General features: G+C 40.5%; 1 protein-coding gene and 1 pseudogene across 10 annotated transcripts in view; one reads left to right on the top strand and one right to left on the bottom strand.

Annotated features, from left to right (window-relative positions):
- LOC143691340 (maestro heat-like repeat-containing protein family member 1) overlaps nucleotides 1–26070 on the bottom strand; it is a 180858-nt gene that overhangs the window by 83139 nt on the left and 71649 nt on the right. For all 10 annotated transcript variants that reach the window (XM_077169664.1, XM_077169668.1, XM_077169667.1 and 7 more), the window contains 6 exons: nucleotides 7488–7622; nucleotides 7101–7223; nucleotides 6005–6167; nucleotides 4940–5032; nucleotides 4368–4522; nucleotides 3947–4087 (listed from right to left, as the gene is read on the bottom strand). In XM_077169664.1, coding sequence (XP_077025779.1) covers nucleotides 3947–4087; nucleotides 4368–4522; nucleotides 4940–5032; nucleotides 6005–6167; nucleotides 7101–7223; nucleotides 7488–7613 — 801 coding nt within the window. In that variant the 5' untranslated portion in view covers nucleotides 7614–7622. The remainder of the gene's footprint in view (nucleotides 1–3946; nucleotides 4088–4367; nucleotides 4523–4939; nucleotides 5033–6004; nucleotides 6168–7100; nucleotides 7224–7487; nucleotides 7623–26070) is intronic.
- Nucleotides 12914–13798, top strand: LOC143690473 (protein SET-like; annotated as a pseudogene).

Raw genomic sequence — 26070 nt, forward strand, 5'->3', positions numbered from 1 at the left:
GGGATTTCAGATCCAATTCTCTCCGTTGGTTCAGGGGCCGTGCGTGGTGGGGGTGTCAGCTGCCGCGGCTTGAGGGGACCCTGTGGCTGGTCGTGGGCTGCAGCGGGCCTGGGGGATTCCCCACCGGACCAGGAAGCCTCCTGCCGGGGGTGGGGGGGGCCACTGCGGCTTGGATAGCCCTCTGATCTGAGACTCGTAGCCGCCCGCAAAAGAGGGGCGCCGGCCGCCTCGGCTTGGGAAACTTGCCTCTCCTAGACTTTCAGCTGGCCCGGGAAGGAGGGAGGGAGTAGCTCCGACCGCCGCAGCTGCTGCTGCTTGGGAAATCGCACGCCGCTCGGGGGTCTCACCGTAGCCGAGTCTCGCAGTCAGACTAGCCAGTCCAGACTTTGGATAGCCCTCTGATCTGAGACTCGTAGCCGCGGACTCGAAGCCGAGACTCGAAGCCGCCCGCAAAAGAGGGGCGCCGGCTGCCTCGGCTTGGGAAACTTGCCTCTCCGATACTCTCAGCCGGCCCGGGAAGGAGGGAGGAAGTAGCTCCGACCGCCGCAGCTGCGGCTGCTCGGGAAATCGCATGCCGCTCGGGGGTCTCACCGCAGCCGAGTCTCGCAGTCAGACTAGCCAGTCCAGACTGGGTTACGCTGTGTGTCCATTCCCTGCCGTAGCCCCAGGAGCTGTTCTATACTGTTTCTGTTCACCTATTAGTTGATTTGGAGTCAGAGGAACTAAGACGCATGTACCTTACTAAGCCGCCATCTTGGATCCCCCCTCTACCAGACTTTTAAAAACTGCTTTATTGTGGCATAAATGACACATAATAAACTGTGCATATTTAAAGTGTGTGATTTAATACATTTTGATAAGCATATATACCCATGAAGCCATTACACAATTAATATGATGAACATACTCATCACTCTCCAAAATTTCCTCTTGTCTCTTTGCTTCTCTCCTCCCAGTCCTCTTCCCTTCCCAGGAAAACACTGATCTTCCTTCTGTCACTATAGATATGTCACTTAACTTTTAAAGAAACTGCCAAACTGTTTTCCAAAGCGGGTTAGCCAATTTACATTCTAATAAATGTGTAGTGATAGCTCACTCGGATTTTAAACTAATGTCTAAATGATGTTTAGAAATTTTTCATGTGCTGATTTGCCATCTGTACATTTTCATTGGTGAAGTATTCTTTCAAAATTTTTTGCCTATATCTTAAAAATTATTTTGGGGTGGGTCATGGTGGCTCAGCAGGCAGAGTTCTCGCCTGCCATGCCAGAGACCTGGGTTCTATTTCTGGTGCCTGCCCATGCAAAAAAAAGATTGTTTTTATCAAGCTTTTAGAATGTTTTATATATTCTGGATATATATGTGATTTGCAAACACTGTCTCTTGGTCTGAGGCTTTCCTTTTTATTCTCTTGGCAGTATCTTTCAAAGAGCAAAAGAAGTCCAATTTACACATTTTTTTCTTCCATGGATTGCATTTTCTAGTGTTAGAGCTAAGACATCTTTGTCTAACCCAAGTTCACATAAAGTTCTTCCAATTTTTCATCTAGAACTTTCATAGTTTTAGGGTTTACATTTATGTGTATCATCCATTTTAAGTTTTTATATATGGTGTGAAATATGGATCAAAGTTCATCTTTTTGCAAATGGCTATCCAAATATCTCAGCACCATTTGTTCACTAGACTATCTTTCTCCAAAGAATTGTCTTTGCACCTTTGTCAAAAATGAATAGGCAGTAGAATATGTAAATTCACATAAGAAATTAGAATACAGGTTACCAGCAGCAGAGGCTGCTGTGAGGAATGTAGTGGATACAGAGTTTCTGGTTGGAGTGACGGAAAAGTTTTGGTAATGGATGGTGGTGATGGTAGCACAACATTGTGAATGCAGTTAACACCACTGAATTGTATATTTGAAAGTGATTAAAATGGCAAATTTTAGTGTATATTTATGTTAACAGAAAAAAACAACTTCTAAAAACCCATAGGACTGTTTTCTAAATACAGAGTGAACACTAATGTAAATTATACATGCACTATAGTTAATGGTATAATTATAATATTGTCCATCAGTTGTAACAAGGCACCACACTAACGCAATGCCAATAATAGGAGAAAATGTGTGTGTGTATGTTGAGGGGGGGAGTGATGGCTAAGTTTATGTGTCAACTTGACTAGGTTATGGTGTCCAGTTGTTTGATCAAGCAAGCCCTGGCCTGATTATTAGTGTGAGGATATTTTATGCATTTAAATCATCAGTAAATTGATTGCAGCTATGGATGATTACATCTACAATCTACTGAGAAGATTGCCTCCAGCAATGAGAGAAGTCACATCCAATTCAGCTGAAGGCCTTAAAAGGAGAAGTATTAATTTCAACAGTCAGAAAAGAGAATTTCCATCTCTTCTTCAGCTAGCCAGCTTCTCCTGGGGAATTCACCAAAAACCTTCATCGGAATTCCTACTTTTTTGTTTTCCCAGTGGGATTTGGACTTGCTCATCCTCACAGTCTTGTGAGCCAATTCCTATACATCTGATAATATTTACATTATAATACACATATAACGTCTAATATATATATATATATCCTGTCAGTTCTGATTCCCTGAAGAATCCTAGCAGCAGGTATATGGAAACTCTGTACTTTCTGCATGACTTTTTTGTAAATCTATCATTGTCCTAATTTAAAAAAAATTGTAATTAATTGACAGCATATGCTCAGGTCTATTTATGGATTCTCTATTCAGCTTCATTGATCTGTATGTTTATCTTGATACCTATACCTCTGGGCAGCTGGAAAGTTCACCCAAAGTGCTTCTGGGTTACGCTGACCCATTGGCTGCTGCTTTCCTTTCCTCAGGAATACCTGCTCACTCCTCAGCCCTGCCTTCCCCAGAAACCTATTGCCCTCTGCACCATCTGGCAGAGACTCTTAGATCCTCCTTTCTCGTAAGACGTAAATTACAACAGCTTAAAGAACGAGTTCATCCAACAACCAGAGCTGAACTCCAGAGGGTCTGTGACTCCCTAGAATTGTATATCAGATTGGCATAAATGAGCCTCACATCCCAGACTCAGAGCAACTCGGTTTGAGAACCACTGGATACAAGGTTCACCCAATATGGGCTCTTTGATAATTCTGCCTCATAAAATGTGTCCTTATCTTAGCCCCTGGGCCAGCAGTCTAGAAGGGCTGAGGATGCTCCATTCATGGGAGCACTTCCAGGGGATGAGAAGTATTTCTTCTGCCCCTCGAGCTCAGTCCTTGGCAGAAGGACCTTCTCATCTCCCCAGAAGACTGTCCCAGCCCCTGGATTCTGAAAGGAAAGGCCCTTTGTTCATGCTGTTTCCACTGCCTTGAATCACTCCCCCAACTTTGTCAGCCCAAAGAATATTCACTCATTCTTCAAGGTCCAACTCAAATGGCATCTTGAACTAATCACTTCTTTCTCTCCTCTCCAACAGCCCTTTATACAGCCCCTTATTTGTAAGGCATCTGTAATGGTGGCACACTTCACACTGAACTGGGGTTCTTAGAAATGACTCTTCCCTCGCAGAGAGAGGACAGTGCCAAGATCAGCACAGTGGCTTATACATTTCCATTTTCCTGGCCAGACATACAGTAGGTACTCAACAAATATGGAATACATTAAGTCAAGGGTCAACAAACTTTCCTGTAAAGGGCCACACAGGAAATATTTTGGGCTTTGCAGGTCATACAGCCTCTGTAGCAACTGCTCAACAATTCCCATGGGCCACAAAGGCAACCATCAACATATGTAGATAAAATAGAAAAGAATTGGGCATGGCTGAGTTCCAGTAAACCTAATTTCCAGCAGATATCAGACTGCATGTGGCCTGTGGGCGCTGCTTTACCAACCCTTCCATTAACTACTCAATAAATATGGACTCGTTAAATCGCCTTCTCGCCCCCATCCCCAATCACCTGGGAAATGTAGAAGGAGTTCAGTTTCTCTGCCATCAAAGTCATTAACCATCGGATTAACCAGTTCACTTGGTTCTTGAGTTTGGGTGGTGGCATGAGGAAAAAGAGGTGGCCAATGATAACCAGAACTTGCTCCGTCACCTGTGCCCGGGGAACACAACTGGTTTGTCTCAGCTCAGTGATGGAGGCAGGCCAAGCCCACAGAGAGCTTTGCTTCACTCTTGGTATTCGCAGGGCCTAGCACAGTGCCTGGCAAATAGAAGGGACTCGGCATATGAAAATTGCACCATTTCCTGGTTAAGAAGTAAGTAAATGGACAAGGAAGTGTTTTCAGACCCAACCCTCTCCTGGATCCCTGTGCCCTTCCAGAAGGGCCTGGTGAGTCAGCCTCCACCCCAGCCCGGCCATCTCCCTCTCCCACCTTGCTCTTGCTCTTTAGTGGCCAGCGATTGTAGAAGATCCGGAGGGTCTGGTAGGCTTTGATAGATACTAACTCGGGGGGGATGTCCATCTTTTCTTCATCCTTACTGCCCAGATCCAGACACTTACGAGCATTGGTGGCCAGTCCTCTGAGCACTAGGAGGGCACCCAGGAGTTGAAGCTGCCCCTCACCTTTCCCTTCCCCCAAAGGGAGACATGTGCACATGGCACGGTCTTCCCAGCCCAGCCCTATAATGGTCGCTGAGTCCTGTGCTGGGAGAGCCTAGCCCGTTCAGCATCTCCCCAACCACCCTTCCTTCTGGCTGCACCTGGCCCACCCAGCAGGGCGTGGACAGCAGCTGAGGCTGCACACACCCTCGTCAGGCTTGGTCCTTGCCACAAACAGGCACAGAAAAAGGCACATGAAGCAGAGTATCTGCTCACACCCTGCCCTGCTCTCAGCCATCTCCTGTCCCTTCCCCAGCCTTTTGGATCCACTTTCAGAGGCACCTGGCCTTTGCCTGTGTCATCACTCCCCACCTGCCACCCCCATCAGACCCTCCTGACCCTCACCAAGACATATTGCCAGTCTGTCCTCCTCCTTCTGGGCCTTCCTCAGAAGACGTAGGATATATTCCCATGTGGCACCAATGTAGGTGGCCGTACCTGGGAGGGAGAGGGCAAGAAAGATATCCCTATCTCAAGGCGGGGAACCTTCCAGCCACGTGCAGAAACCCCTATTGATCCAGGGCCAGAGGGCCTGGGCTCTCACCCTGGCTCTGCCTCCAAAGCATCTGGGCAACTGGGAGCAAGCTATTAATTTATTAGGGCTTCAGTTTCCTCAACTGTTAAATAGGATGGCAGTTCTAGATTTAACTACCTCAGAGGGCTGCTGGCAAGATAAAACTCAATCATGGATGTTAGCAGGCATACAAATGCAAGGCATTGTCAGAACCTACATACACATAAGAATGCTTGCTCACATCAGGAGACCAGTTTCCTGCTTCTGTGGCTGAGCTGGCTGCATGGCCCAACCCACACTCCTACTCATGCTGAACCCAATGTCCACAAGGCCAGCTAACTTCCCCCTGCCTCTCTTTGGCCCCAGCTTCAAGTGGTAGATAAAGGACAGGTATTGTCATTTGCCCTGGACTGTTTCTTTTTTTTTAACCCCTCATGATTGAGGGAGGGGAATGGAGGGAGCAAGGAAGACTGCTGTCAGCAACAGCCACAGGGAGGGAGGGGGTATGGAGATCCTCTGCCTCATCCTACTCCACTATTACCCTTTCCTTAAGCAAGGCACTCCCACTTCCTCCTTTCCTCCTCCCCACTACAGTTGAATAGGGGCTTACTAGTTTGCCTTCTCTCTCTATTTTGGTGCCTAGGTCTTCTCCCCAGCCCCACAGCCTCCCATGCCTTAATACATTTCTAACTTATTGTCAGTGCTGGTCTCCAAGAACTCCCTTCTGAGTTCCTGTCAGCCCTTTAGGGATCCTGGTTTTCTCCCACACCCATGATTGACACAGTGAGCTGTCCGGTGAGAAGAGTCAGAAGGATAAAGACAGTCCAGAGTCCCAATAGTAGCCTTTGCTGCCCCTGTCCTTTTCTTAGACTAATTCCCACCACAGGGATCCATACCCTGGGAGAGGCTGAGTTCCCCCACTGCCAGCAGGAGACTCCTTGGGGGCAGGGTGTTCTGATGCATTTGGTCCCATAACTTGATGATGGCTATTCCTGGGCAGTAGGAACCCAGAGCCAATAGAACCATGGTGCATGCCTCCTCCAGTTCTCCCTCTGGCTTCTGGAAAGAGAAAAAAGAACTCTGTCCCAAAGCTAACCCTGAGAATGAACTTTGGTGAATAAGTGATTCTCTCTAGACAGTAGGAACTCACCTACCTATGCTTCCCACCCCATTCTACATACAACTTTCCATGAATGAACGGCAAGATCTTCTTAGCGTGTGCAAGAGGATAAGGAGACAGGAGTGGACAAGTTCTTAGTCTGTAAGGCCTCTGACTTGTGTGTTCTGGGGTGGGGATAATGGTCAGGAGGCCAATGTTTCCAGTGCACAGAGCTTCCTTGTAGTAAGTGAGCAATTAGGAAGGTGGCAGACAGTGGAAGCAACTTGAGAAAGTTCCTCATCGGCCAGGGGTCTAGGTCAGAAGAATGGTGTGCTGAGGAAAGTAGGTCAGCTGGAAGAAGAACACCTCAGAGGTAAGTAATTAACCAAGAAACTGGCAGATTAATCCAGTGCCAGGAAAGAAAATACAAAAGAATAGGGACAAATAGATAGGTAGATGTGCATTTTCAGTCTAAAAGTGGGTGGGTAGAGAGTAGATAGACTTAAATAGGATAGTAAAATAGACAGATTGATATGACTAGTTGAATTGCAATAACAAAGCTGACTATCAAAAGCATCCTAGGAGGAGAGTTAGGACACAGTACGAGGACAAAGATTTGAGCCTCAAATCCTTCCCCCTCTCCCATCTCACCTCTCCTGTTCTCACCCCTTCAATTCATTACTGAATCTTCCCTTCTGTCAAGGTCACAGTTCTTGAGACAGGTTTGGGCACAAATTATGGGCTCTAGAAAACCGTTTAGAAGCATGGGGTATTCATATCTCAGGCTCCATGTAGTTTCCAAGGGTCAGTGACCACCAGAAGAGAACTTCTGGCCCTAGACTTGGGACCCTTTCTTTCCCTGAAGCCTCCATTCCAGAAGGATGGGTTCTTACCACTGTCGTCAGGAAGTTGAAGATGAGGGCTGTTATCTTCTGGCATAATGGAGTTGTCAGCTTGCGATTTACAATTCTAAGTTCCAGCAACTTGAGGTTATGTAAGACCATATCCCACGGCAACTGTAGGAGAAGGGACTCAAGAAGACTAGAAAGTTGAGGGGTGGAGATACCTAAAAGATTGATGATCCCTGGTAGAGAATGGAAGAGGAGGAGTGAATGTAGGAAGGGGATTGGAGTTGGACCAGGGTGGAAATATGGAGAAGACATAGGTCAGGCTAGGGACCTGGCTTCCAGACCTTGGGCTGTGGATGGACAGGGCTAAGGAGTGGCCTGTTGATTTTAAATTCCTACCACTCTTCTAGCACAGTAGCTCTGTGCCCACACCTTGACTGATGTCTGAGATGTCCTCACATGACCAGCACTCTGGAATGATTCTATAAAGTCCTCGATGCTCCTTCCCAAGGTCTCCCATTCCGAGGCCCCTTCACAGGTCTCTGAGGAGTCTACCATTATTGTACTCTGTAAAAAATAAAGGGAGAGTGGAGCTGTTTGTCTCCTGCTGGAGGTGGGTGTTTTCTAAGGGATGGCAATCATGGTACGATGAAAATGTGCAAAGAACAATGCTGAAGACTCAGACAACATAAGTTTGGCTCCTAACTGACTGGCCCTTACTAGCAATAAGTCCTTAGGCAATTCACTTGCCTAAGTTATTCAATAAGAATAATAATAATAAATTAATGTATGCCTATAATTTCCAATATTTCTAATTGGTTCTTTTTCATATCTGTTAATTCTCATTTCATTCTGTATTTGTTTTAAAATATCTTGCTTTAAAAACTGTTGGAGCCTCTCTTTCTTCATATATGAAGTAAGTATAATGAAAATTAAGTTGAGAATCAGAATAGTTAAGATATGTGTTATTAGGTATCAAATTTGAGACCTTAAACCTGCCCTTTGGATCAATTTTTTCCCCTGAGATCATAGAGTGCCTTTTATGGGTGGTAGACAATTGAGGGGTCAGTGTTGTTTTGTCCACCAATAAAAAATTGATTACTTTAACTACAAACTGGTCTCCCAGCCCTGTGAGTTGAGAACTCTGAAGAAGGTTTTGAATTCCCAAAAAGAAGCTGGCTGTGTGAGGTAGAGATAGAAATTCTTCTAACTGCTGAAATCATCAGTCTCCTTTTAAAGCCTTCAGTTGGTTAGAGGTGATTTCTCTCATTGCTGAAGGCAATCTCTATTGTTAATTGTAGATGCAGTCAATTGACTAATGATTTAGATCCACAAAACATCCTCAGAGTAACAATCAGGCCAGGGCTTGTTTGATCCAACCTGGACATCATCACCTAGCCAAGTTGATACATGAACTTAATGATGACAAACCACCCCTTGCCAACTTGGCACCCATAGACAATCTCCTTAAAACATTCTTAATCTCTACATAAAACAGTAACAGCCATACTCTCACCTAACATAATTCAACTATCCTGAGAACAGCTAGAAACACACTCTTTCCCCAGAAGAGGGTGCAAGTCCTTGGGTAATATAGCTTTTAAACTTGCTATCCTATAACTCAAATACTATGACATAAAATTAACACAACCTATGTTCTATGATAAAGAGATAAGGAAGAAAAATATTTGCTCTATGTATATACACAAACATATTCATAACAAAATAAGGAAGATATATTTATAATCACTATTGTCCTCCCTTCTGTAACTGGTCATGTGGTCATAGCTCACATTTATAACTGCCGTCTTCTGCTACTCATTCCATGTTCCCTTCTACTATTCGTTCATGTTCCCTTTGCCCTCAGCAAGTACCTCACTGGCTATGGTTCTTTGCCTGATGGGGTGATCCAAACCTTCATTCTTGAAGGATCTGGGCCATTAGTAGTCCTGCCTGGATCAGTTGCTGCAGTTTTCCATTGACATTAATCATAGGGCATGGTAGTACTAAGAGATGCCTTAGGGGATCTCCTATATTCCAAGAAAACTCTTCTCTACCTCCATTGCAGTGTTGCAGTCCTATTTCTCCTAGACAATTGGTATCTAGCATCCCAGTTAGTACCATAATTCCCTTCTTTGCCTATTGATTAAGAGGTATGAGGATACAATAGACAACTAAGCAGCTGCAAGAAGGAATGAAGTTGTGAGACATGCAACTAGGTGAATGAAACTGAATGACTGTATGTTAAATGAGATGGCAGAAACAAAAAGACAAATATTATTATGCCTCACTCATAGGGACTAAGTATAATATACAAACTCGGAGAATTGAAGTCGAGAGCATGGGCTATCAGGCTGGGGCCTGTTGTAAAGAATACTAGATTGTAAGCTCTTACAGCAGTCACATCTATTCTGGTGTTATAACTGTTATTTCTAAATTCTTAAATGCTGAACTGTTTGTGTATAATCTAGAATTTTGGGTATTTGTGTGACACCTGAGATGCAGAGTTAGAGCTCTGAAGCTATGAAAGTCAGCATTACCCCATTCAGCACCTGTTTAAAAAGTTGAGAAAATGATCAGACCCCAACTGTAGATATGAAGTCAATCTGGATAGGACTAAGGTAAATCAGAATACAAAGTAAAGGATGGTATGGTCGTATTTTAAAACTTCAACTTCTGTGTGAAACCAAAAGAGATGTTTATTTGGTACAAAATTTATATTTTTGGTAGCACTGTCTAATCTAACTTGTGTGGTCAGTTTATTCGAACACCTTAATTACATGGAATCTTGAATAGGGAGTGAGATCCTATTGGTTTAGACAGGATAGTGTGGTGCCCCAATATATCCCAGAGTAATTTGGGAAGAGAATAAAAAAGTATTTGCAAAGTCCCATTAGACTACTGGGGGAAAAGAAGGAAATCCCTGATATTCTCATAAGCAGTGGGGACAACTAATTCAATAGGCTGACCCTTGATCTTGAGGCTTGACCCTATGAAATTTATTCCTGCAGAGGAGAAGCTGAATCTACTTATAATTATGACTAAGAGCCACCCCCAGAGAACCTCTTTTGCTGCTCACATGTGGCCTCCCTCTCTAAATCAACTAAGCAAGTGTACACACTGTCCTTCCCTTTATGTGAGACATGACTCCCAGAGGTGTAAATCTCCCTGGTAGTGTGGGACATGAGTCTTGAGGATGAGCTGTGACCCAGCATCATGGGATTGAGAAAGACTTCTTAAACAAAAGGGGGAGGAGATGAGAGATTTCAAACAGAGTTGAGAGGTTATCCTGGAGGTTATTCTTATGCATTATATAGATATCCCTTTTCAGTTTATGGTGTATTTGAGTGGCTAGAGGGAAGTACCTGAACCTGTAGAGCTGTGTTCCAATAGCCTTGTTTCTTGAAGATGATTATATGAAAATGTAACATTTACAGCATGACTGTGTGATTGTGAAAACCTTGTTTCTAATGCTCCCTTTATTTAGGGTACGGACAGATGAGTAAAAAATATGAATTAAAAAATAAACAAATAATATGGGGAACAAAGGTTAAAATATATTGAGTAGATGGAAATACTAGTGGTCAATGGAGGGAGTAAGGGGTATGGTATGTATGAGTTTTATCTTTTTTTAAAATTTCTTTTTCTGGAGTGATGCAAATGTTCTAAAAATTGATCATGGTGGGGAATATACAACTATGTGATAACTTTGTGAGCTATTGACTGTACACTATGTATGGAATGTTTTTATGCTAAGAATGTTTGTGTTTGTATGTTGTTTTCTCATTAAAAATATTTTTTTTAATGTCAAAAAAAGGGGGGAGAGGAGAGAAATGAGACAAAGTTTCAGTGGCTGAAAATTTCAAACAGAGTCGAAAGATTATCCTGGAGGTTGTTCTTATACATCATACAGATATCTCTTTTTAGTTTATGGTGCATTGGAGCGACTAGAGGGAAGTACCTGAAACTGCTGAACTGTATTCTAGTAGCTTTGATTCTTTTTTTTTTCATCTTAACTCCATTTAATTACAACATCAAGGAAACTAGTTAGTTGCAGGAGAAATGAGACTGGAGGGAAACACAGAGATTAAGCCACTCACAATGTCATTGTTTTATACCATCCTACAGGGGTATAAGAGTCACCTCCAAGAGAATCTCTTTTGTTGCTCAGATGTGGCCTCTCTCTCTCTGCCAACACAACAAGCAAGCTCACTGCCCTCCCCCTCTCCATATAGGACATGACTCCCAGGGGTGTAGACCTTCCTGGCAATGTGGGACAGAAATCCTAGAATGAGCTGGGACTCAGCACCAAGGGATTGAGAAAACTTTCTCAACCAAAAGAAGGAAGAGCAAAATAAGATAAAATAAAATGAGAGATTCCAAATAGAGTTGAGAAGTTATCCTGGAGCTATTCTTACACATTAAACAGATGCCACATTTTTAGTTAAGGTGTAACAGAGAGGCTGGAAGTGCCTGAAAATGTAGAGCTGTGTTCCAGTAGCCATGTTTCTTGAAGATGATTGCATAATGATACAGCTTTCGCAATGTGACTGTGTGATTGTGAAAACCTTGTGTCTGATGCTTCTTTATCTACCTTATGGACAGATGAGTAAAACATATGAATTAAAAATAAATAAATAATAGGGAGAACAAATGTTAGAATAAAAAAAAAAAAGAATTTTGCCACTGAGCCACCATGGTCCACCTGGGTCACACTTTTTACCTCACCTTTCAGTGTCTGTTGGAACTTCAGTCTAGTTAAAGGTCTGGACAAAAATGGAGGTGGTGGAAGTGGATTATGAGAGGAATTAGCAGTGTCTTTCAGCCAAGTAACATTACTGTTTCATCTGGTGAAACAGGGTTAATCTCTTCACATGCATGTGTGAGGGCTGTTCCCTCAGGGGAGGCAGTTACAGGTTTATCAACCACAGCAAATTTACTCTCTTCAGGTAGAGGCTGGATGGCTATTTCTCAGGGCAGATTGGAGGCCAAGTGGCTGATGGTTCAGGGCAGACCATTACAGGTTTATCTAGCAAAGGAGACTCCACAGAATCTAGGGTTTCAATGTTTCCACCATCATCTTATCAGCCCACTTGCCCCTGTTCCAACTTTCAGGATCCCATTCCTTCCCAATCAATGCCCTCACCCTGTAAGATGGGAATCAATTTATGATGCTGTAATGTTTTTACCGTGAAATATAACATATATACAAAGAAAAGAAAGAAAAAGCAATAACTTTCAAAGTACACTTCAACTGGTAGTTACAGACTAGATTTCTGAGTTTGTTTTGGGTTACCATTCTTCTAGTTCAGATTTTTCCTTCTAGCTGCTCCAAAACACTGGAGGCTAAAAGAAATACCAATATAGTGAATCAGCAGTCATAATCATTTGTTAAATACAATTTTATCTGTTATGACTCCTCCTTCTCCTTTGATCCTACTTCTAATCTATAGAGATCTTTGGACAATGCCTGTTCTGACTTTTTCATGTTGAGAAGGAATGTTGACACTAAAGGACACAGGATGCAATTAGCTGATAATCTCAGAGAGGTTTGTACCTCTGGGTTTCAGGATTTATCTGGCCTAGGAAATCTCTGAAAATTATAAGTTCCAGGAAAGCAAATACACTGCATGAAAGTTTTATATAGTCTCACTTCAAGCTTTTAAAGGTCAACAGAAGAGGGTTGACTATTTGTGATTTTTTTCCTACTCCCTCTTAAGATGTGATTCCAAACTCCCCTGAATGGCTTTTTTTTTTTTAATTTTTTTTTAAAGTATTTTGTTTATTTTATTATTTTTTGTTTGTTTGTTTGTTTTTTACATGGGCTGGGGCCGGGAATCGAACCGGGGTCCTCCTGCATGGCAGGCAAGCACTCTTGCCCGCTGAGCCACCGCGGCCCGCCCCCCCTGAATGGCTTTTGACATAAGAAAAGGAATAGCAGGAAGGGATTGAACACATTGTTGAAGTACAAAATGAAATAGACAGACTTAATGAACAAGCCAGTGAGGAGATTTTGAAAGTAGAACAGAAATACAATAAACCCCACCAGCCTTTCTTTCTGAAGTGGTCAGAATTTATTGCCAAAATCCCCAAGTTTGGGGTAACAATATTAGTCAATGATCCACAAGTGTCTGCATTGCTTGAAGAGGAGGATGAAGAGGCACTGCATTATTTGACAAGAGTTGAAGTGACAGAATTTGAAGATATTAAATCAGGTTACAGAACAGATATTTATTTTGATGAAAAGCCTAACTTTGAAAATAAAGTTCTCTCCAAAGAGTTGCATCTGAATGAGAGTGGTGAGCCATCCTCAAAGTTGACTGAAATCAAATGGAAATCTGTAAGGGATTTGACAAAATGTTCAAGTCAAATACAGAATAAAGCCAGCAGGGAGAGGCAGCATGAAGAACCAGAGAGCTTCTTTACCTGGTTTACTGACCATTCTGATGCAGGTGCAGACGAGTTAGGAGAGGGCATCAGAGATGGTCTTTGGCCAAATCCATTACAGTGCGATGTGGTTCTTGATAAGGATGATTAAGAAGGGGAAGGAGAAGATGAGGAGAAGGAGGAGGAGGAGGAGGAGGAGGAGGAGGAGGAGGAACAGGAAGAAGAAGAAGGAGAAAAGGAGGAAAAGGAGAAGGAGGAGGGTTGGAAGATGTTGATGAAGAGGGGATGAGGATGAAGGGGAAGAGGAGGAGGAGGAGGAGGAGGAAGGAGAGGAGGGTGAAGGAGGTGAGGACTAACAGAACACTGATGGAGTCCAACCTTCCTCTCTAAATTTTCTCCAGTCCCTGGGAGCAAGTTGCAGTCTTTTCTTTTCCCCCTTCTTGTGCTCAGTTGCCCTATTTTTGAGGTCTCTTTTCTCTCCTGACACCATGATTTTCATCTTATTTTGGGGGAAAATACCTTGTGCAGAATACATGGTGTGCTGGTTTGAAAGGATGTATGTCCCCTAGAAAAGCCATGTTTTCATCTAAATCCCATTTCATAAAGGCAGAATAATCCCTATTCAGTACTGTATGTTTGAAACTGTAATCATATCCTCTCCCTGGAGATGTGATTTAATCATGAGTGGTTGTTAAACTGGATTAGGTGACGACATGTCTCCACTCTTTCGGGTGGACCTTAATAAGTTTCTGGAGTCCTATAAAAGAGGAAACATTTTGGAAAGGAGATTCGGAGAGAGCAGAGAATGCTGCAGCACCATGAAGTGGAGAGTCCACAAGCCAGCGACCTTTGGAGATGAAGAAGATAAACACCTCCCAGGGAGCTTCATGAAACTGGAAGCCAGGAGAGAAAGGTAGCAGATGACGCCCTGCTCGCCATGTGCCCTTCCAGGCTAGAGAGAAACTGTGACTGTGTTCGCCATGTGCCTTCTCACTTGAGAGAGAAACCCTGAACTTCATCGGCCTTCTTGAACCAAGGTATCTTTCCCTGGATGCCTTAGATTGGACATTTCTATAGACTTGTTTTAATTGTGACATTTTCTCAGCCTTAGAACTGTAAACTAGCAACTTATTAAATTCCCCTTTTAATAGCCATTCTGTTTCTGGTATATTGCATTCCGGCAGCTCGCAAACTAGAACACATGGGAAAAGAATCTCTACTGTTTCTGTTCCAAATTTATTTTTATCCCTTCCAGTCTCAACAAAAAACTTTATGGAATCAACATACCACGGTGCTCTGTGGGAAAAAACAAAAACCTTCTGCTCCCTTCACTCTGCTGAAAGCTGGAGGATGCTAGGCCCTGGTGTAGTTGTGCATAGAAATCTAGCTTTTTCCTCCTTTCTCTGTAAATTGGGCTCAGAGATTACACTGTGTATCCATTGACCAACATGTATCTGTCTACTTTCTCTTGTTTAAAAAAAGAAGCAAAAAACTTTTAAAAAATGAGATTATAAAAGGTCAGCAAGGCATGGGTTTCAGATGTTTAGGTGGGTTAAATGGGCATTTTGACAACATGGCTTCTCCTTTGGTATGTTTTAAATGTGATGTTCAACAGACAACCTTGCAGTTTAAGATGACATTTTTAAAATAAAATTCTCTCCTATTGATGACTTAAGCCCTGCCATTCGATGGGAGAATCAGCAGAACCTGTAGGATCTTAATTGGAATTGATATTCTCTATTGTAATTTTGTTCCTGTTTATTTTTAAATTTTCTTTTTGTTTCACTGGAAGGAAAAAATTATGCTCAATTTTAAATGTTAAAAGTGTACAAGTTGCTTTGTTGCAATAAAATTAAATGTGTATACACATGCACACACACACACACACACACACACATACACACAAGTCAACAAGAGTGGTGTTGGCTGGGGTTTAGCAAACCATGGCAATGAGCATTGTTTAGCTGAAACTTGCATAACAGTATCCTCCAGGACAGCCTCTTGACTCTATTTGATCTCTGTTAGCCACTGATCCTTATTTTATTACACTTTTTCCCCCCATTTTGGTCAGGAAGGCATTGTCAATCCCACAATGCCAGGATAGACATCCCTGGGAGTCGTGTCCCACATTATCAGGGAGACTTTTACCCCTGAATGTCATGTCACACGTAAGGGGAGGGTAATGCTTCTCCTTGCAGAGTTGGGCTTAGAAAAAGAGAGGGAGGCCACATCTGAGCAACAAAAGGGGTTTCCTGGAAGCAACTCTTAGGCTTTGTTATAGGTAGTCTTAGCTTCTCCACTGCAGAAAAAAAATTCATAAGTGCAAGGCTCAAAATTAAGGGCTTAGCCTATTTTCTTGGGAGCCCTCAGTGGTTCGGAGGGCACCTGGGATTTTCAAGATAGGAAAGTTTAATAGTTTCATTTTTTTTCAGACCCTGAAAAGACTCTACCAGTATTTTTTAATTACCAGCCCACTGCAGTCTGAGATGTATTCAGGTATTACATTAGGCTATACAGAATTATAAGGCCTCATTCCTGTCCTGTACTCCAGGAGTTTGAGTTGTTAAAAAGAGCTATCCATACAGGTTCATTTAGACCGTGTGTTACAGAAAATTTAGGTTCTACATATACTGAACCTCTCTGCCTTTGGCTCATATAATAGATGAAGATCTAGAGTACATACGCTACCATCTTTTACCCTGTATTCTGATTTATCTTAGTCCCAGCCTGATTGGCTTCATTTTTATCTCTAATTGAGGCCTGATCTCTTTTTTCTGTTATTGAAAGTAGTTTTGCTAACTTTCTGGGTTTTGGGGTCACAGAATTACTGAAAGTTCCAGGGAAATAGCAGCTGATACACATATACTTCAGTATCTTGGAATCTAGAAATACATTTATGATTTCAGACTAAGTGTGGCCACAATAGGGGCTTACAATCTAGCCTCCAAGTCTCTTTCGTATTAGTATTTTCTGGAAGAGAACTTAACATATTTGTTTTTTGTTTGTTTGTTTTCTTGTTTGTTTCTGGCTTATTTGGCATAACACATTGTCTCCAGGCTTTATTCAGTTCTTTGTGTGCCTCTCAACATCCTTCATTTTTGTAGCCACACCATATTCTATCATATAAATGTATCACAGCTCACCATTCTGCTTCTCAGACATTGTACCCTTCAGCTCTCTCCATCTACTAGATATCATTATGGATAATGTCCAAAATAAACAAACCATCTTACAGTATCCTCACTTGGTTGTACAATCAGCAGCACTCTTAATTTTAGACTATTTTCATTGTCCATAATGTCAAAGAACTGTCAAGCACAGCCTCACCAAATATCAAATCAAAACTATCCCTTAGGGAAGAGAGAAGTGAGACAAAATAAAGTTTCAGTGGCTGAGAGATTTCAAACAGAGAGATTACCCTGGAGGCTACTCTTATGCATTATATAGATATTCCTTTTTAGTTTATGGTGTATTGGAGTGACTGGGGGAAGTACGTGAAACTGTTGAACTGTATTCCAACAGCCCAATTTGTAAAGATGATTGTATAACTATACAGCTTTCACAAGGTGACCATGTGATTGTGAAAACCTTATATCTGAGGCTCTTTTTATGCAGGGACTGGAAGATGAGTAAAAAAATAAGGGTAAAAAATAAATAAATAAAAAAGGGGATAAGGGGTTAAAAAGATTAGGTAGATTGAAATACTAGTAGTAATGAGAGGGTGGGGTAAGAGGTATGGGATGTATGAGTTTTTTCTTTTTTCTTTTTATTTCTTTTTCTGGAATGGCGTAAATGTCCCAAAAAGGACCATGATGATGAATACACAATTATGCGATGATATTGTGAGCTATTGACTGTATACTTTGGATGGACTGTATGTGTGTTAAGATATCTCAATAAAATATACATATATTTAAAAAACTACCCCTTAGTGGGACAACCAATTCAATAGGCTGAGATTTCAATCTTTGGGCTTAGCCCTATGAAACTTATTTCTGCAAAGGAGAAGCTAAGCCTACTTATAATTATGACTTAGAGTCATCTCCAGAGAACATCCTTTTTTGTATACATACGGCCTCTCTTTCTAAGCCAACTCAGGAAGTGAACTCACTGCCCTCCCCACTATGTGGAACATGACTCCCAGGGGTGTAAATCTCCCTGGCAACATGGAACAGAACTCTCAGGATAAGCCAGGAGCCAGCATCATGGGAATGAGAAAGTCTTCTTGACCAAAAGGGGGAAGAGAGAATTGAGACAAAATGAAGTTTCAGTGGCTGAGAGATTTCAGAGAGTCGAGAATTATTCTGGAGGTTATTCTAATGCATTATACAGATTTCTCTTTTTAGTTTATGGTGTATTGGAGTGGCTGAAGGGAAGTAGTTGAAACTATTGAACTGTGTTCCAGTAGCCTTGATTCTTGAAGAAGACTGTATAACTATATAGCTTGCTTTTTTTTTTTTTTTTTTGGTATGCTGTATGGCAGGCTCACATTTCATTATTTTTCCATGTGAGCATCCCATTATTGCAGCACCATTTGTTAAATATTTGTTTGTTTTCTTGTTTGTTTTGGGGGGAAGTGCATGGACTAGGAATTGAACCCGGGTCTCCCATATGGCAGGCGAGAATTCTACCACTGAACCACCTTTGCACCCCCTAAGTATATAGTGTTTACAATGGTACTGTGTGATTGTGAAAACTTTGTGGCTGATGCTCCCTTTATCTCAGGTATGAACAGATGAGTAAAAATAAGGACAAAAAAGAAATAAATAATAGTGGGGGGATAAGGGGTAAAAAAAGATGTGTATATTGCAATACTAGAGGTCAATGAGAGGGAGGAGTAAGGGGTATGGGATGTATGGATTTTTTTTTCTTTTTTTCTTTTTCTTTCTGTTTTTGGAGAGATATAAATGTTCTAAAAATGATCATGATCATGATGATGAATCAACTATGCAATGATATTGTGGGCCACTAATTGTGTATTTTGGATGGACTGTATGGTGCATGAAGATATCTCAATAAAAATACTTTTAAAAAACTACCCCTTATCTCTTGCCCCTCCCCTTAATTAGTTGCGCCCAGTAGTACTGCGGAACTGTTGATAACTTCCTGTTAACTATTGGTCATAGCATGCAATTTTAGTTTCCTCTTTACCCCTCTACTACTGACTCTTTGTCCAATATCAAAACTTTGAAATAGTTCATGCGAGAGTTTCTTTAAAGTTGTACATTTAATCAGTGGGATACATGGCACTCTACATCCCCTTTCTATCATATTCACCCTCAATATGGCAATGCTACTTATAATCCCACTAATTAGTTACTGTCACTTCTATCTGTTCCCTTGCATTTAGGTTCAACCTCATTGGGTAGCCTGTCCCCCAACTCTAGCTTCTGTGAACTTCTAGGTGTGCTATATTCCACAGTGTAACCTCTAAGATTACCTTTACCAGAGCCATAATAGTGAAATCACACAGCAGGTGTCCTTTTACATCTGATTTATTTCATTCAGCATTATGTCCTCAAGGTTCATCCACATTGTCACATGCTTCAGGACCTCATTTTGTCTCACTACTGCACAATATTCCATCGGATGTATATACCACATTTTGTGTATTCACTGATCTGTTGATGGGCACGTAGATTGTTTCCATCTTTTAGCAATTGTAAATAGTGCCATTATGAACACTGGTGTGCAAATGTCTGTTCTTGTTACTGCTTTCAGCTCTTTTGGTATATACCAAGTATTGGTATTGCTGGGTCATAGGGCAACTCAATATATAGTTTTCTGAGGAATTGCCAAACTGTTTCCCACAGCTGCTACGCCATTATATGTTCCCACCAATAGTGAATATGTGCTCCAATTTCTCCACATCCTCTCCAACATTTGTAATTTTCTGTTGGTTTAATTAGTATGAGGTGATATCCCATTGTAGTCTTGATTTGCATTTCCCTTATAGCTAATGAATATTAGCATCTCTTCATCTGCTTTTTAGCCATTTATATGTGCTCTTTAGAAAAGTGTATTTATATCATCTGCCCATTTTATAAATGGGTTGTTTGTTCTTTTGCTGTTGAGCTGAATAATTTCTTTATGTACACAGGATATCAAGCCTTTATCCAATTGTGGTTTCCAAATATTTTCTCCCACTGAGTTGGCTGCTTCTTCCCCTTTCTGACAAAGTCTTTTGAGGCATAGAAGCTTTTTATTTTAATGAGTTCCCATTTATCTATTTTTCTTTTCTTACACTGCTTGTGTTTTAGGTGTAAAGTTTGATAAGCTACCTCTTATTACTTGATTTGAAGATGTTTCCCTCTATTTCCTTCTAGAAGTTTTATGGTATTGGATCTTATATTTAGGTCTTTAATCTATTTTTAATTAATTTTTGTATTAATTAAATGAAAGAGTCCTCTTTCGTTCTTTTGGCTATTGATATCCAATTCTCCCATGCTTAATTATTAAAAAGACTATTCTGTCCCAGTTCTGTAGATTTGGGGCCTTATCAAAGATCAATTGTCCATAGATTTGGTGGTTTCTCTCTGCATCCTTAATTCAATTACATTGGTTGATAATTCTATCTTTGTGCCAGTACCATGCTGTTTTAACCACTGTGGCTTTATACTAAGTTTTTTTTCTTCTTCTTTTTTTTTTTTTTTTCAGATGGGCAGTGTTCGGAAATCAAACCTGGGTCTCCAGCATGGCAGGCAAGAACTCTGCCACTGACCCACCATTGCCCACCCTATATGAAGTTTTAAAGTCAGAAAGTGTTATTCTTCTTACTTAATCCTTCTTTTTTAGGATATCATTAGCTATTTAGGGTCTCTTTCTCTCCCAAATACATTTGATAACTAGCTTTTCCAACTTTTTAAGTAGATTTTTGGGATTTTGATTGGTATTGCATTGATTCTGTAGATCAGTTAACTACATTAAACCTTCCTATCCATGAGCATGGAATGTCTTTCCATCTATTTAGGTCATTTTTTATTCTTTTAGCAATACTTTGTAGTTTTCTGATACAAGTCCTTGACATCCCTGGTTAGGCTTATTCCTAGATACCTGATTCTTTCGGTCACTATTTTGAATGGAAGTTCTTCTTTAATTGTCTCCTCAGACAGGTCATTACTTGGGTATAGAAACATTACTAGATTTTCATACATTAATTTTGTATCCCACCTGGATTGGTTTGTAAAAGCTGCCAGAATAAGTTATACCAGAAATGGAATGCCTTTTTAAAAAAGGAATTTATTCAGTTGATAATCTACAGTTCTAAGGGTATGAAAATGTCCAAACTAAGGCATCCAGGAAAAGATACCTAGAATCAAGAATGGTGAATGTAGGAGGTGGGGCAAGATGGCAGCTTAGTGAGGTGTGGAATTTAGTTCATCCTCAGAGCAGCTAGTAAATAGCCAGGAACAGTACAGAACAACTGCTGGGGAACATCAGTGACCAGACATGCAGTATACACCAGTCTGGACCAGGTGGAACAGCTGAGACCCCACACAGAACTGTAAGTCCCCCAAGCCATGGAAGCTGGAGTCCCTCACCCATGGGCATGGCAGGCTGGTTCCCCAAAGGAAAGGAAACAAATTTTACTAGCAGGAAGGGTTACCTCAAGCAAGCTCCAATTGTGGAACTAATTAACAAATTTTGACAACTAAAAATAGGCCTCCAGCAGAGATAAACCTGGACTAAGCACTAAAGATTCTAGGAGCTTTTGCCCCAGCAGAGAGGAGGCAGGGCTAATGAAAAAAAAAAAAGGAAAGAAAAGAAACAGAGGGTTTTTCAGCTAGCACAAAATACTGGAAAATGGCTGCACCCCAAGAAAAGGGGGCACATAGAGCCTGAAGATACATAGAGCCATGAACCAACTTAAGCTCTTTTTTTTTAAATTTTTTTTTATTAATTAAAAAAATTAACAAACAAAACATTTAGATATCATTCCATTCTACATATACAATCAGTAATTCTTAATATCATCACATAGTTGCATATTCATCATTTCTTAGTACATTTGCATCGATTTAGAAAAAGAAATAAAAAGACAAGAGAAAAAGAAATGAAACTATAATAGAGGAAAAAAGATTGTACATACCATACCCCTTACCTGTCGCTTTCATTTACCACTAACATTTCAAACTAAATTTATTTTAACATTTGTTCCCCCTATTATTTATTTTTATTCCATATGTTCCACTCTTCTGTTGATATAGTAGCTAAAAGGAGCATCAGACACAAGGTTTTCACATTCACAGAGTCTCATTGTGAAAGCTATATCATTGGTCAATCATCAAGAAACATGGCTACTGGAACACAGCACTACATTTTCAGGCAATTTCCTCCAGCCTCTCCACTACATCTTGAACAACAAGGTGATAATTTTTTTTTTTTTTTTTTTTTTACATGGGCAGGCACTGGGAATCAAACCAGGGTCCTCTGGCATGGCAAGCGAGCATTCTTGCCTGCTGAGCCACCGTGGCCCCCAACTTAAGCTCTTGATTGACAAACCTGAGGAACAGGGGTCTGGGTCTGAAAAGACTTTTATTTTTTTTTGCCTTTTTCTCGTTCCTTAACAGCTCATTAAATAGAATTGGAAGACCTCTCACACTCCAGCACTGCCCCAGCAGGGGCCGAATTAAGTTGGTTTGAGAGACAAAGTAACTAAAGTCAAGTGGAAGGAGTTAATTCGCTAAAGGGTGCATCTTCCCCAAGAGAAAGGAGGGGCCTGCTCAAGGAGAATCCCTCCTTCAAGGAGTTCAGGCCTCAGGGACTGGAAAACTTGAGCAAATAAAACCATTGTATTACCTCACCTCTGTCTCAACCGTGCCCCGGCAGGGAAAGTCTGCTCAAGTTCAAGGCACCACATCACTTTACGCTGGTGGGAGGCTGATGGCAGATGAGTGCCACACACTGGGCAGAATAGAAAAAGCACAGTCTACAGGCTTCATAGGAAAGTCTGTCAACCTGCTGGGTCTCACCCTCAGGGGAAACTGATGCTGGCTGCAATTTCCTCCAGAGAAGTGGCCTGTCTGGTCAGGGAAAATCTGACTGGGGTCTAGAATATTTGAGGAGACACACCCTCAAAGAAAAAGGCTCCCTACAGACAGGGCAATAAAAAACAAAACAAGAACTAAAATATTCTGATCAGTTAAACAGAACCTATGGTAGAGGTCTAGAATAAGTTGAACTGACTGTCAAAGAATAGATAGAGAACAAAGCCATCCAGCAAGAAAATCCTAGGTAAAAGAGTGAAAACAACCTCCAGAATAAAGTAAGTAAATAAAATGTCTAGACACCAGCAAAATAATAATAACAATAATAATAATGAGTCATAATAGGAAAATCAAAGATCTGACCTAGTCAAGGGAACAAACCAACACTTCAAACGAGATACGGGAGTTGAAACAACTAATTCAGGATGTTCAAACAGACATGGAAAATGTCATCAAAAATCAAATCAATAAATTAAGGGAAGATATAAAAATCGAGGAATTGAATTTTCACTTGAAAGAACTAGAGAAAGAACAGCAAACTAATCCCAAAGCAAACAAAATGAAAGAAATAACAAAGATTAGAGTGAAAATAAATGAAATTGAGAAATGAGAAAACTATCAAGAAAATCAACAGAACCAGAAGTTAGTTGTTTGAGAAAAATCAATAAAATTGATGGACCCTTACCTAGGTTGACGAAAAAAATGAGAGAGGATGCAAATAAATAAAATCAGAAATGGAAGAGGAGACATACCATTGACACTCCAGAAATAAAGGAGCTAATGAGAGGATACTATGAGCCACTATATGCTAATAAGATAGACAACATAGATGAAATGGACAACTTTCTAGAAAGGCATGAACAACCAATATTGACTCAAGAAGAAACAACTGAACTCAACAAAGCAATCACAAGTAAAGAGATTCAATCAGTCATCAAGAAGCTCTCAAAAAAGAAAAGTCCAGGGCCAGATGGCTACACATATGAACTCACCAAACATTCAAGAAAGAATTAGTACGAATCCTGCTCAAACTCTTCAAAAAAATTGAAGAGAAAGAAAAGCTACCTAACTCATTCTATGAAGCCAACATCACCCTAATACCAAAGCCAGACAAAGATACTACAAGAAAAGAAAATACAGACCAATCTCTCTTATGAATATAGATGCAAAAATCCTCAACAAAATACTTACAAATAGAATCCAGCAGCACATTAAAAGAATTGTACACCATGACCAGGTGGGGTTTATTCCAGGTATGTAAGGATGGTTCAACAACAACAAAAAAAAACAGTTAATGTAATACATCATTTAAAACAATCAAAGCAGAAAAACCATATGTTCATCTCAATTGATGGAGAAAAGGCATTTGACAAAATTCAACATCCTTTCCTGATGACAACACGCCAAAGGATAGCAATAGAAGAAAATTCCTCAAGATGATAAAGGAAATATATCAAAAACCCACAACTAACATCATCCTCAATGAGGAAAGACTGAAAGCTTTCCCCCTAAATCAGGAACAAGACAGGGATGCCCACTGTCACCATCGTTATCAGTTTTGTGCTGGAAGTTCTAGTCAGAGCAATTAGACAAGAAAAGGAAATAAAAGGCATCCAAATCGGAAAGAAAGAAATAAAACTCTCACTCTTTGCAGATGACATGTTACTATATGTCAAAAATCCCAAAAAATCTACTAACAAGCTACTAGGGCTAATAAATGAGTATAGCAAAGTGGCAGGATACAAGAACAATACCCCAAAATCAGTAGTGCATCTATCCACTAGGGGTGAGCAATAGAGGAGGATATCAAGGAAAAAATCCATTTACAATAGCAACCAAAAGAATCAAACATTTAGGAAAAACTTTAAGTAAGGATACAAAAGACCTATACACAGAAAACTATAAGAAATTGCTAAAAGAAATCATGTAAGACCTAAATAAATGGAAGGGCATAAGGTACACACGGATTGGAAGACTAAATATAGTTAAGATGTCAATTCTGCTCAAATTAATTTATAAATTCAATACACTACCAATTAAAATCCCAACAACTAAATTTGCAGAAAGAAAAAACTAATGCCAAATATATTTGGAAGAGAAGGGTGCCCTGAATAGCTAAATATATCTTGAGAAAGAAAAATGAAGTGGTGGTGGGGGGTGTCTCACATAACCCAACTTAAAACATATTATGAAGCTACAGTGGTCAAAACATCATGGCACTCCATTTCCCTACCCCATATTATTGACAGCCCCTTCCAACTTGATAAAGTCAGAATGGGCATAGCCAAATACCCCTAAAGAGGGGGGAAAAGATCAAAGATGATGGTGGAATTATACAGAGAAGGTAGTATTTAACAAACAAATATGATTGCTGAATCATTATATTGATATTTCTTTTAGTCTCTAGTATTATCCATACCAAACTCTGTCCTACAACTAATTGTTGCAATGTGCTTTGAAATTTATTGCTTTTTTTGTATATACATTATTTTTCACAGAAAAAGAAGAAAAGTCTATTGTGATGATAAAAAATATATATATCCCTTCTAGCCTCCAGGTTCTGGAGCAGCTAGAAGGAAAAATCTGAGACAATGGTATTGTAGCCCATGATAAACCCTGGCATCCATCCTGTAACTACTTATTGAAGAGTACTTTGAAAATTACTGCTTTTTCCTTTCTTTCCTTTGTTATATATGTTACATTATACAATAAAAAAAGTTTAAAGAAAAACCGCATGGTACTTCATAAAGATAAATATATTGAACAATGGAATTGAAAAGAGTGTCTAGATATAGACCCTCTCATCTATGGACAATTGATCTTTAATAAGGCAGTCAAGCCAATCCACCTGAGACAGAGCAGCCTCTTCTATAAATGGTACTTGAAGAACAGGATATCCATACGAAAAAGGATCCATATCCCACACCCATACAAAAATTAACTCAAAATGGATCAAAGACCTAAACATTAGAGCTAAGACCATAAAACTTTTAGGAAAAAGATGTGGAGAAATATCTTATAAAACTTGTAATAGGAGGTGGTTTCCTAGACCTTACACCCAGAGCATGACCATTGAAAAAAGAAATAGATAAATGGGAGCACCTCAAAATTAAACATTTTTTGTGCATCAAAGAAATTTGTCAGGAAAGTAAAAAGGCAGCCTATGTAATGGGAGACAATATTTGGAAACCACATATCAGATAAGGGTTTAGTATCCAGAATATATAAAGAGAATCCTCGGTTCAACGACAAAAAGACAAACAACCCAATCAAAAAATGGGCAAAAGATATGAACAGACATTTCTCAGAAGAGGAAATACAAATGGATAAAAGGCACATGAAAAAATGATTGATTTCACTGGCTACTAGGGAAATGCAAATCAAAACCACAATGAGATATCATCTATCATGGCAGGTTCATGTGTCAACTTGGCCAGGTGGTGGGGCCTGTTTGTCTGGTTGGGCAAGTCCTGGCCTGTCTGTTGCAATGAGGACATTTCATAGAATTAGATCATGATCACGTCAGTTGCATCCACAGCTGATTCTATTTGTAATCAGCCAAGGGGAGTGTCTGCATTGAGTGATGCTTAATCTAATCACTGGAAGCCTTTTAAGGAGGATTCAGAAGAGACAGACTCTCT

The sequence above is a fragment of the Tamandua tetradactyla genome, chromosome 7 (genome assembly GCF_023851605.1).
Source record: "Tamandua tetradactyla isolate mTamTet1 chromosome 7, mTamTet1.pri, whole genome shotgun sequence".
Lineage (NCBI taxonomy): Eukaryota > Metazoa > Chordata > Mammalia > Pilosa > Myrmecophagidae > Tamandua > Tamandua tetradactyla.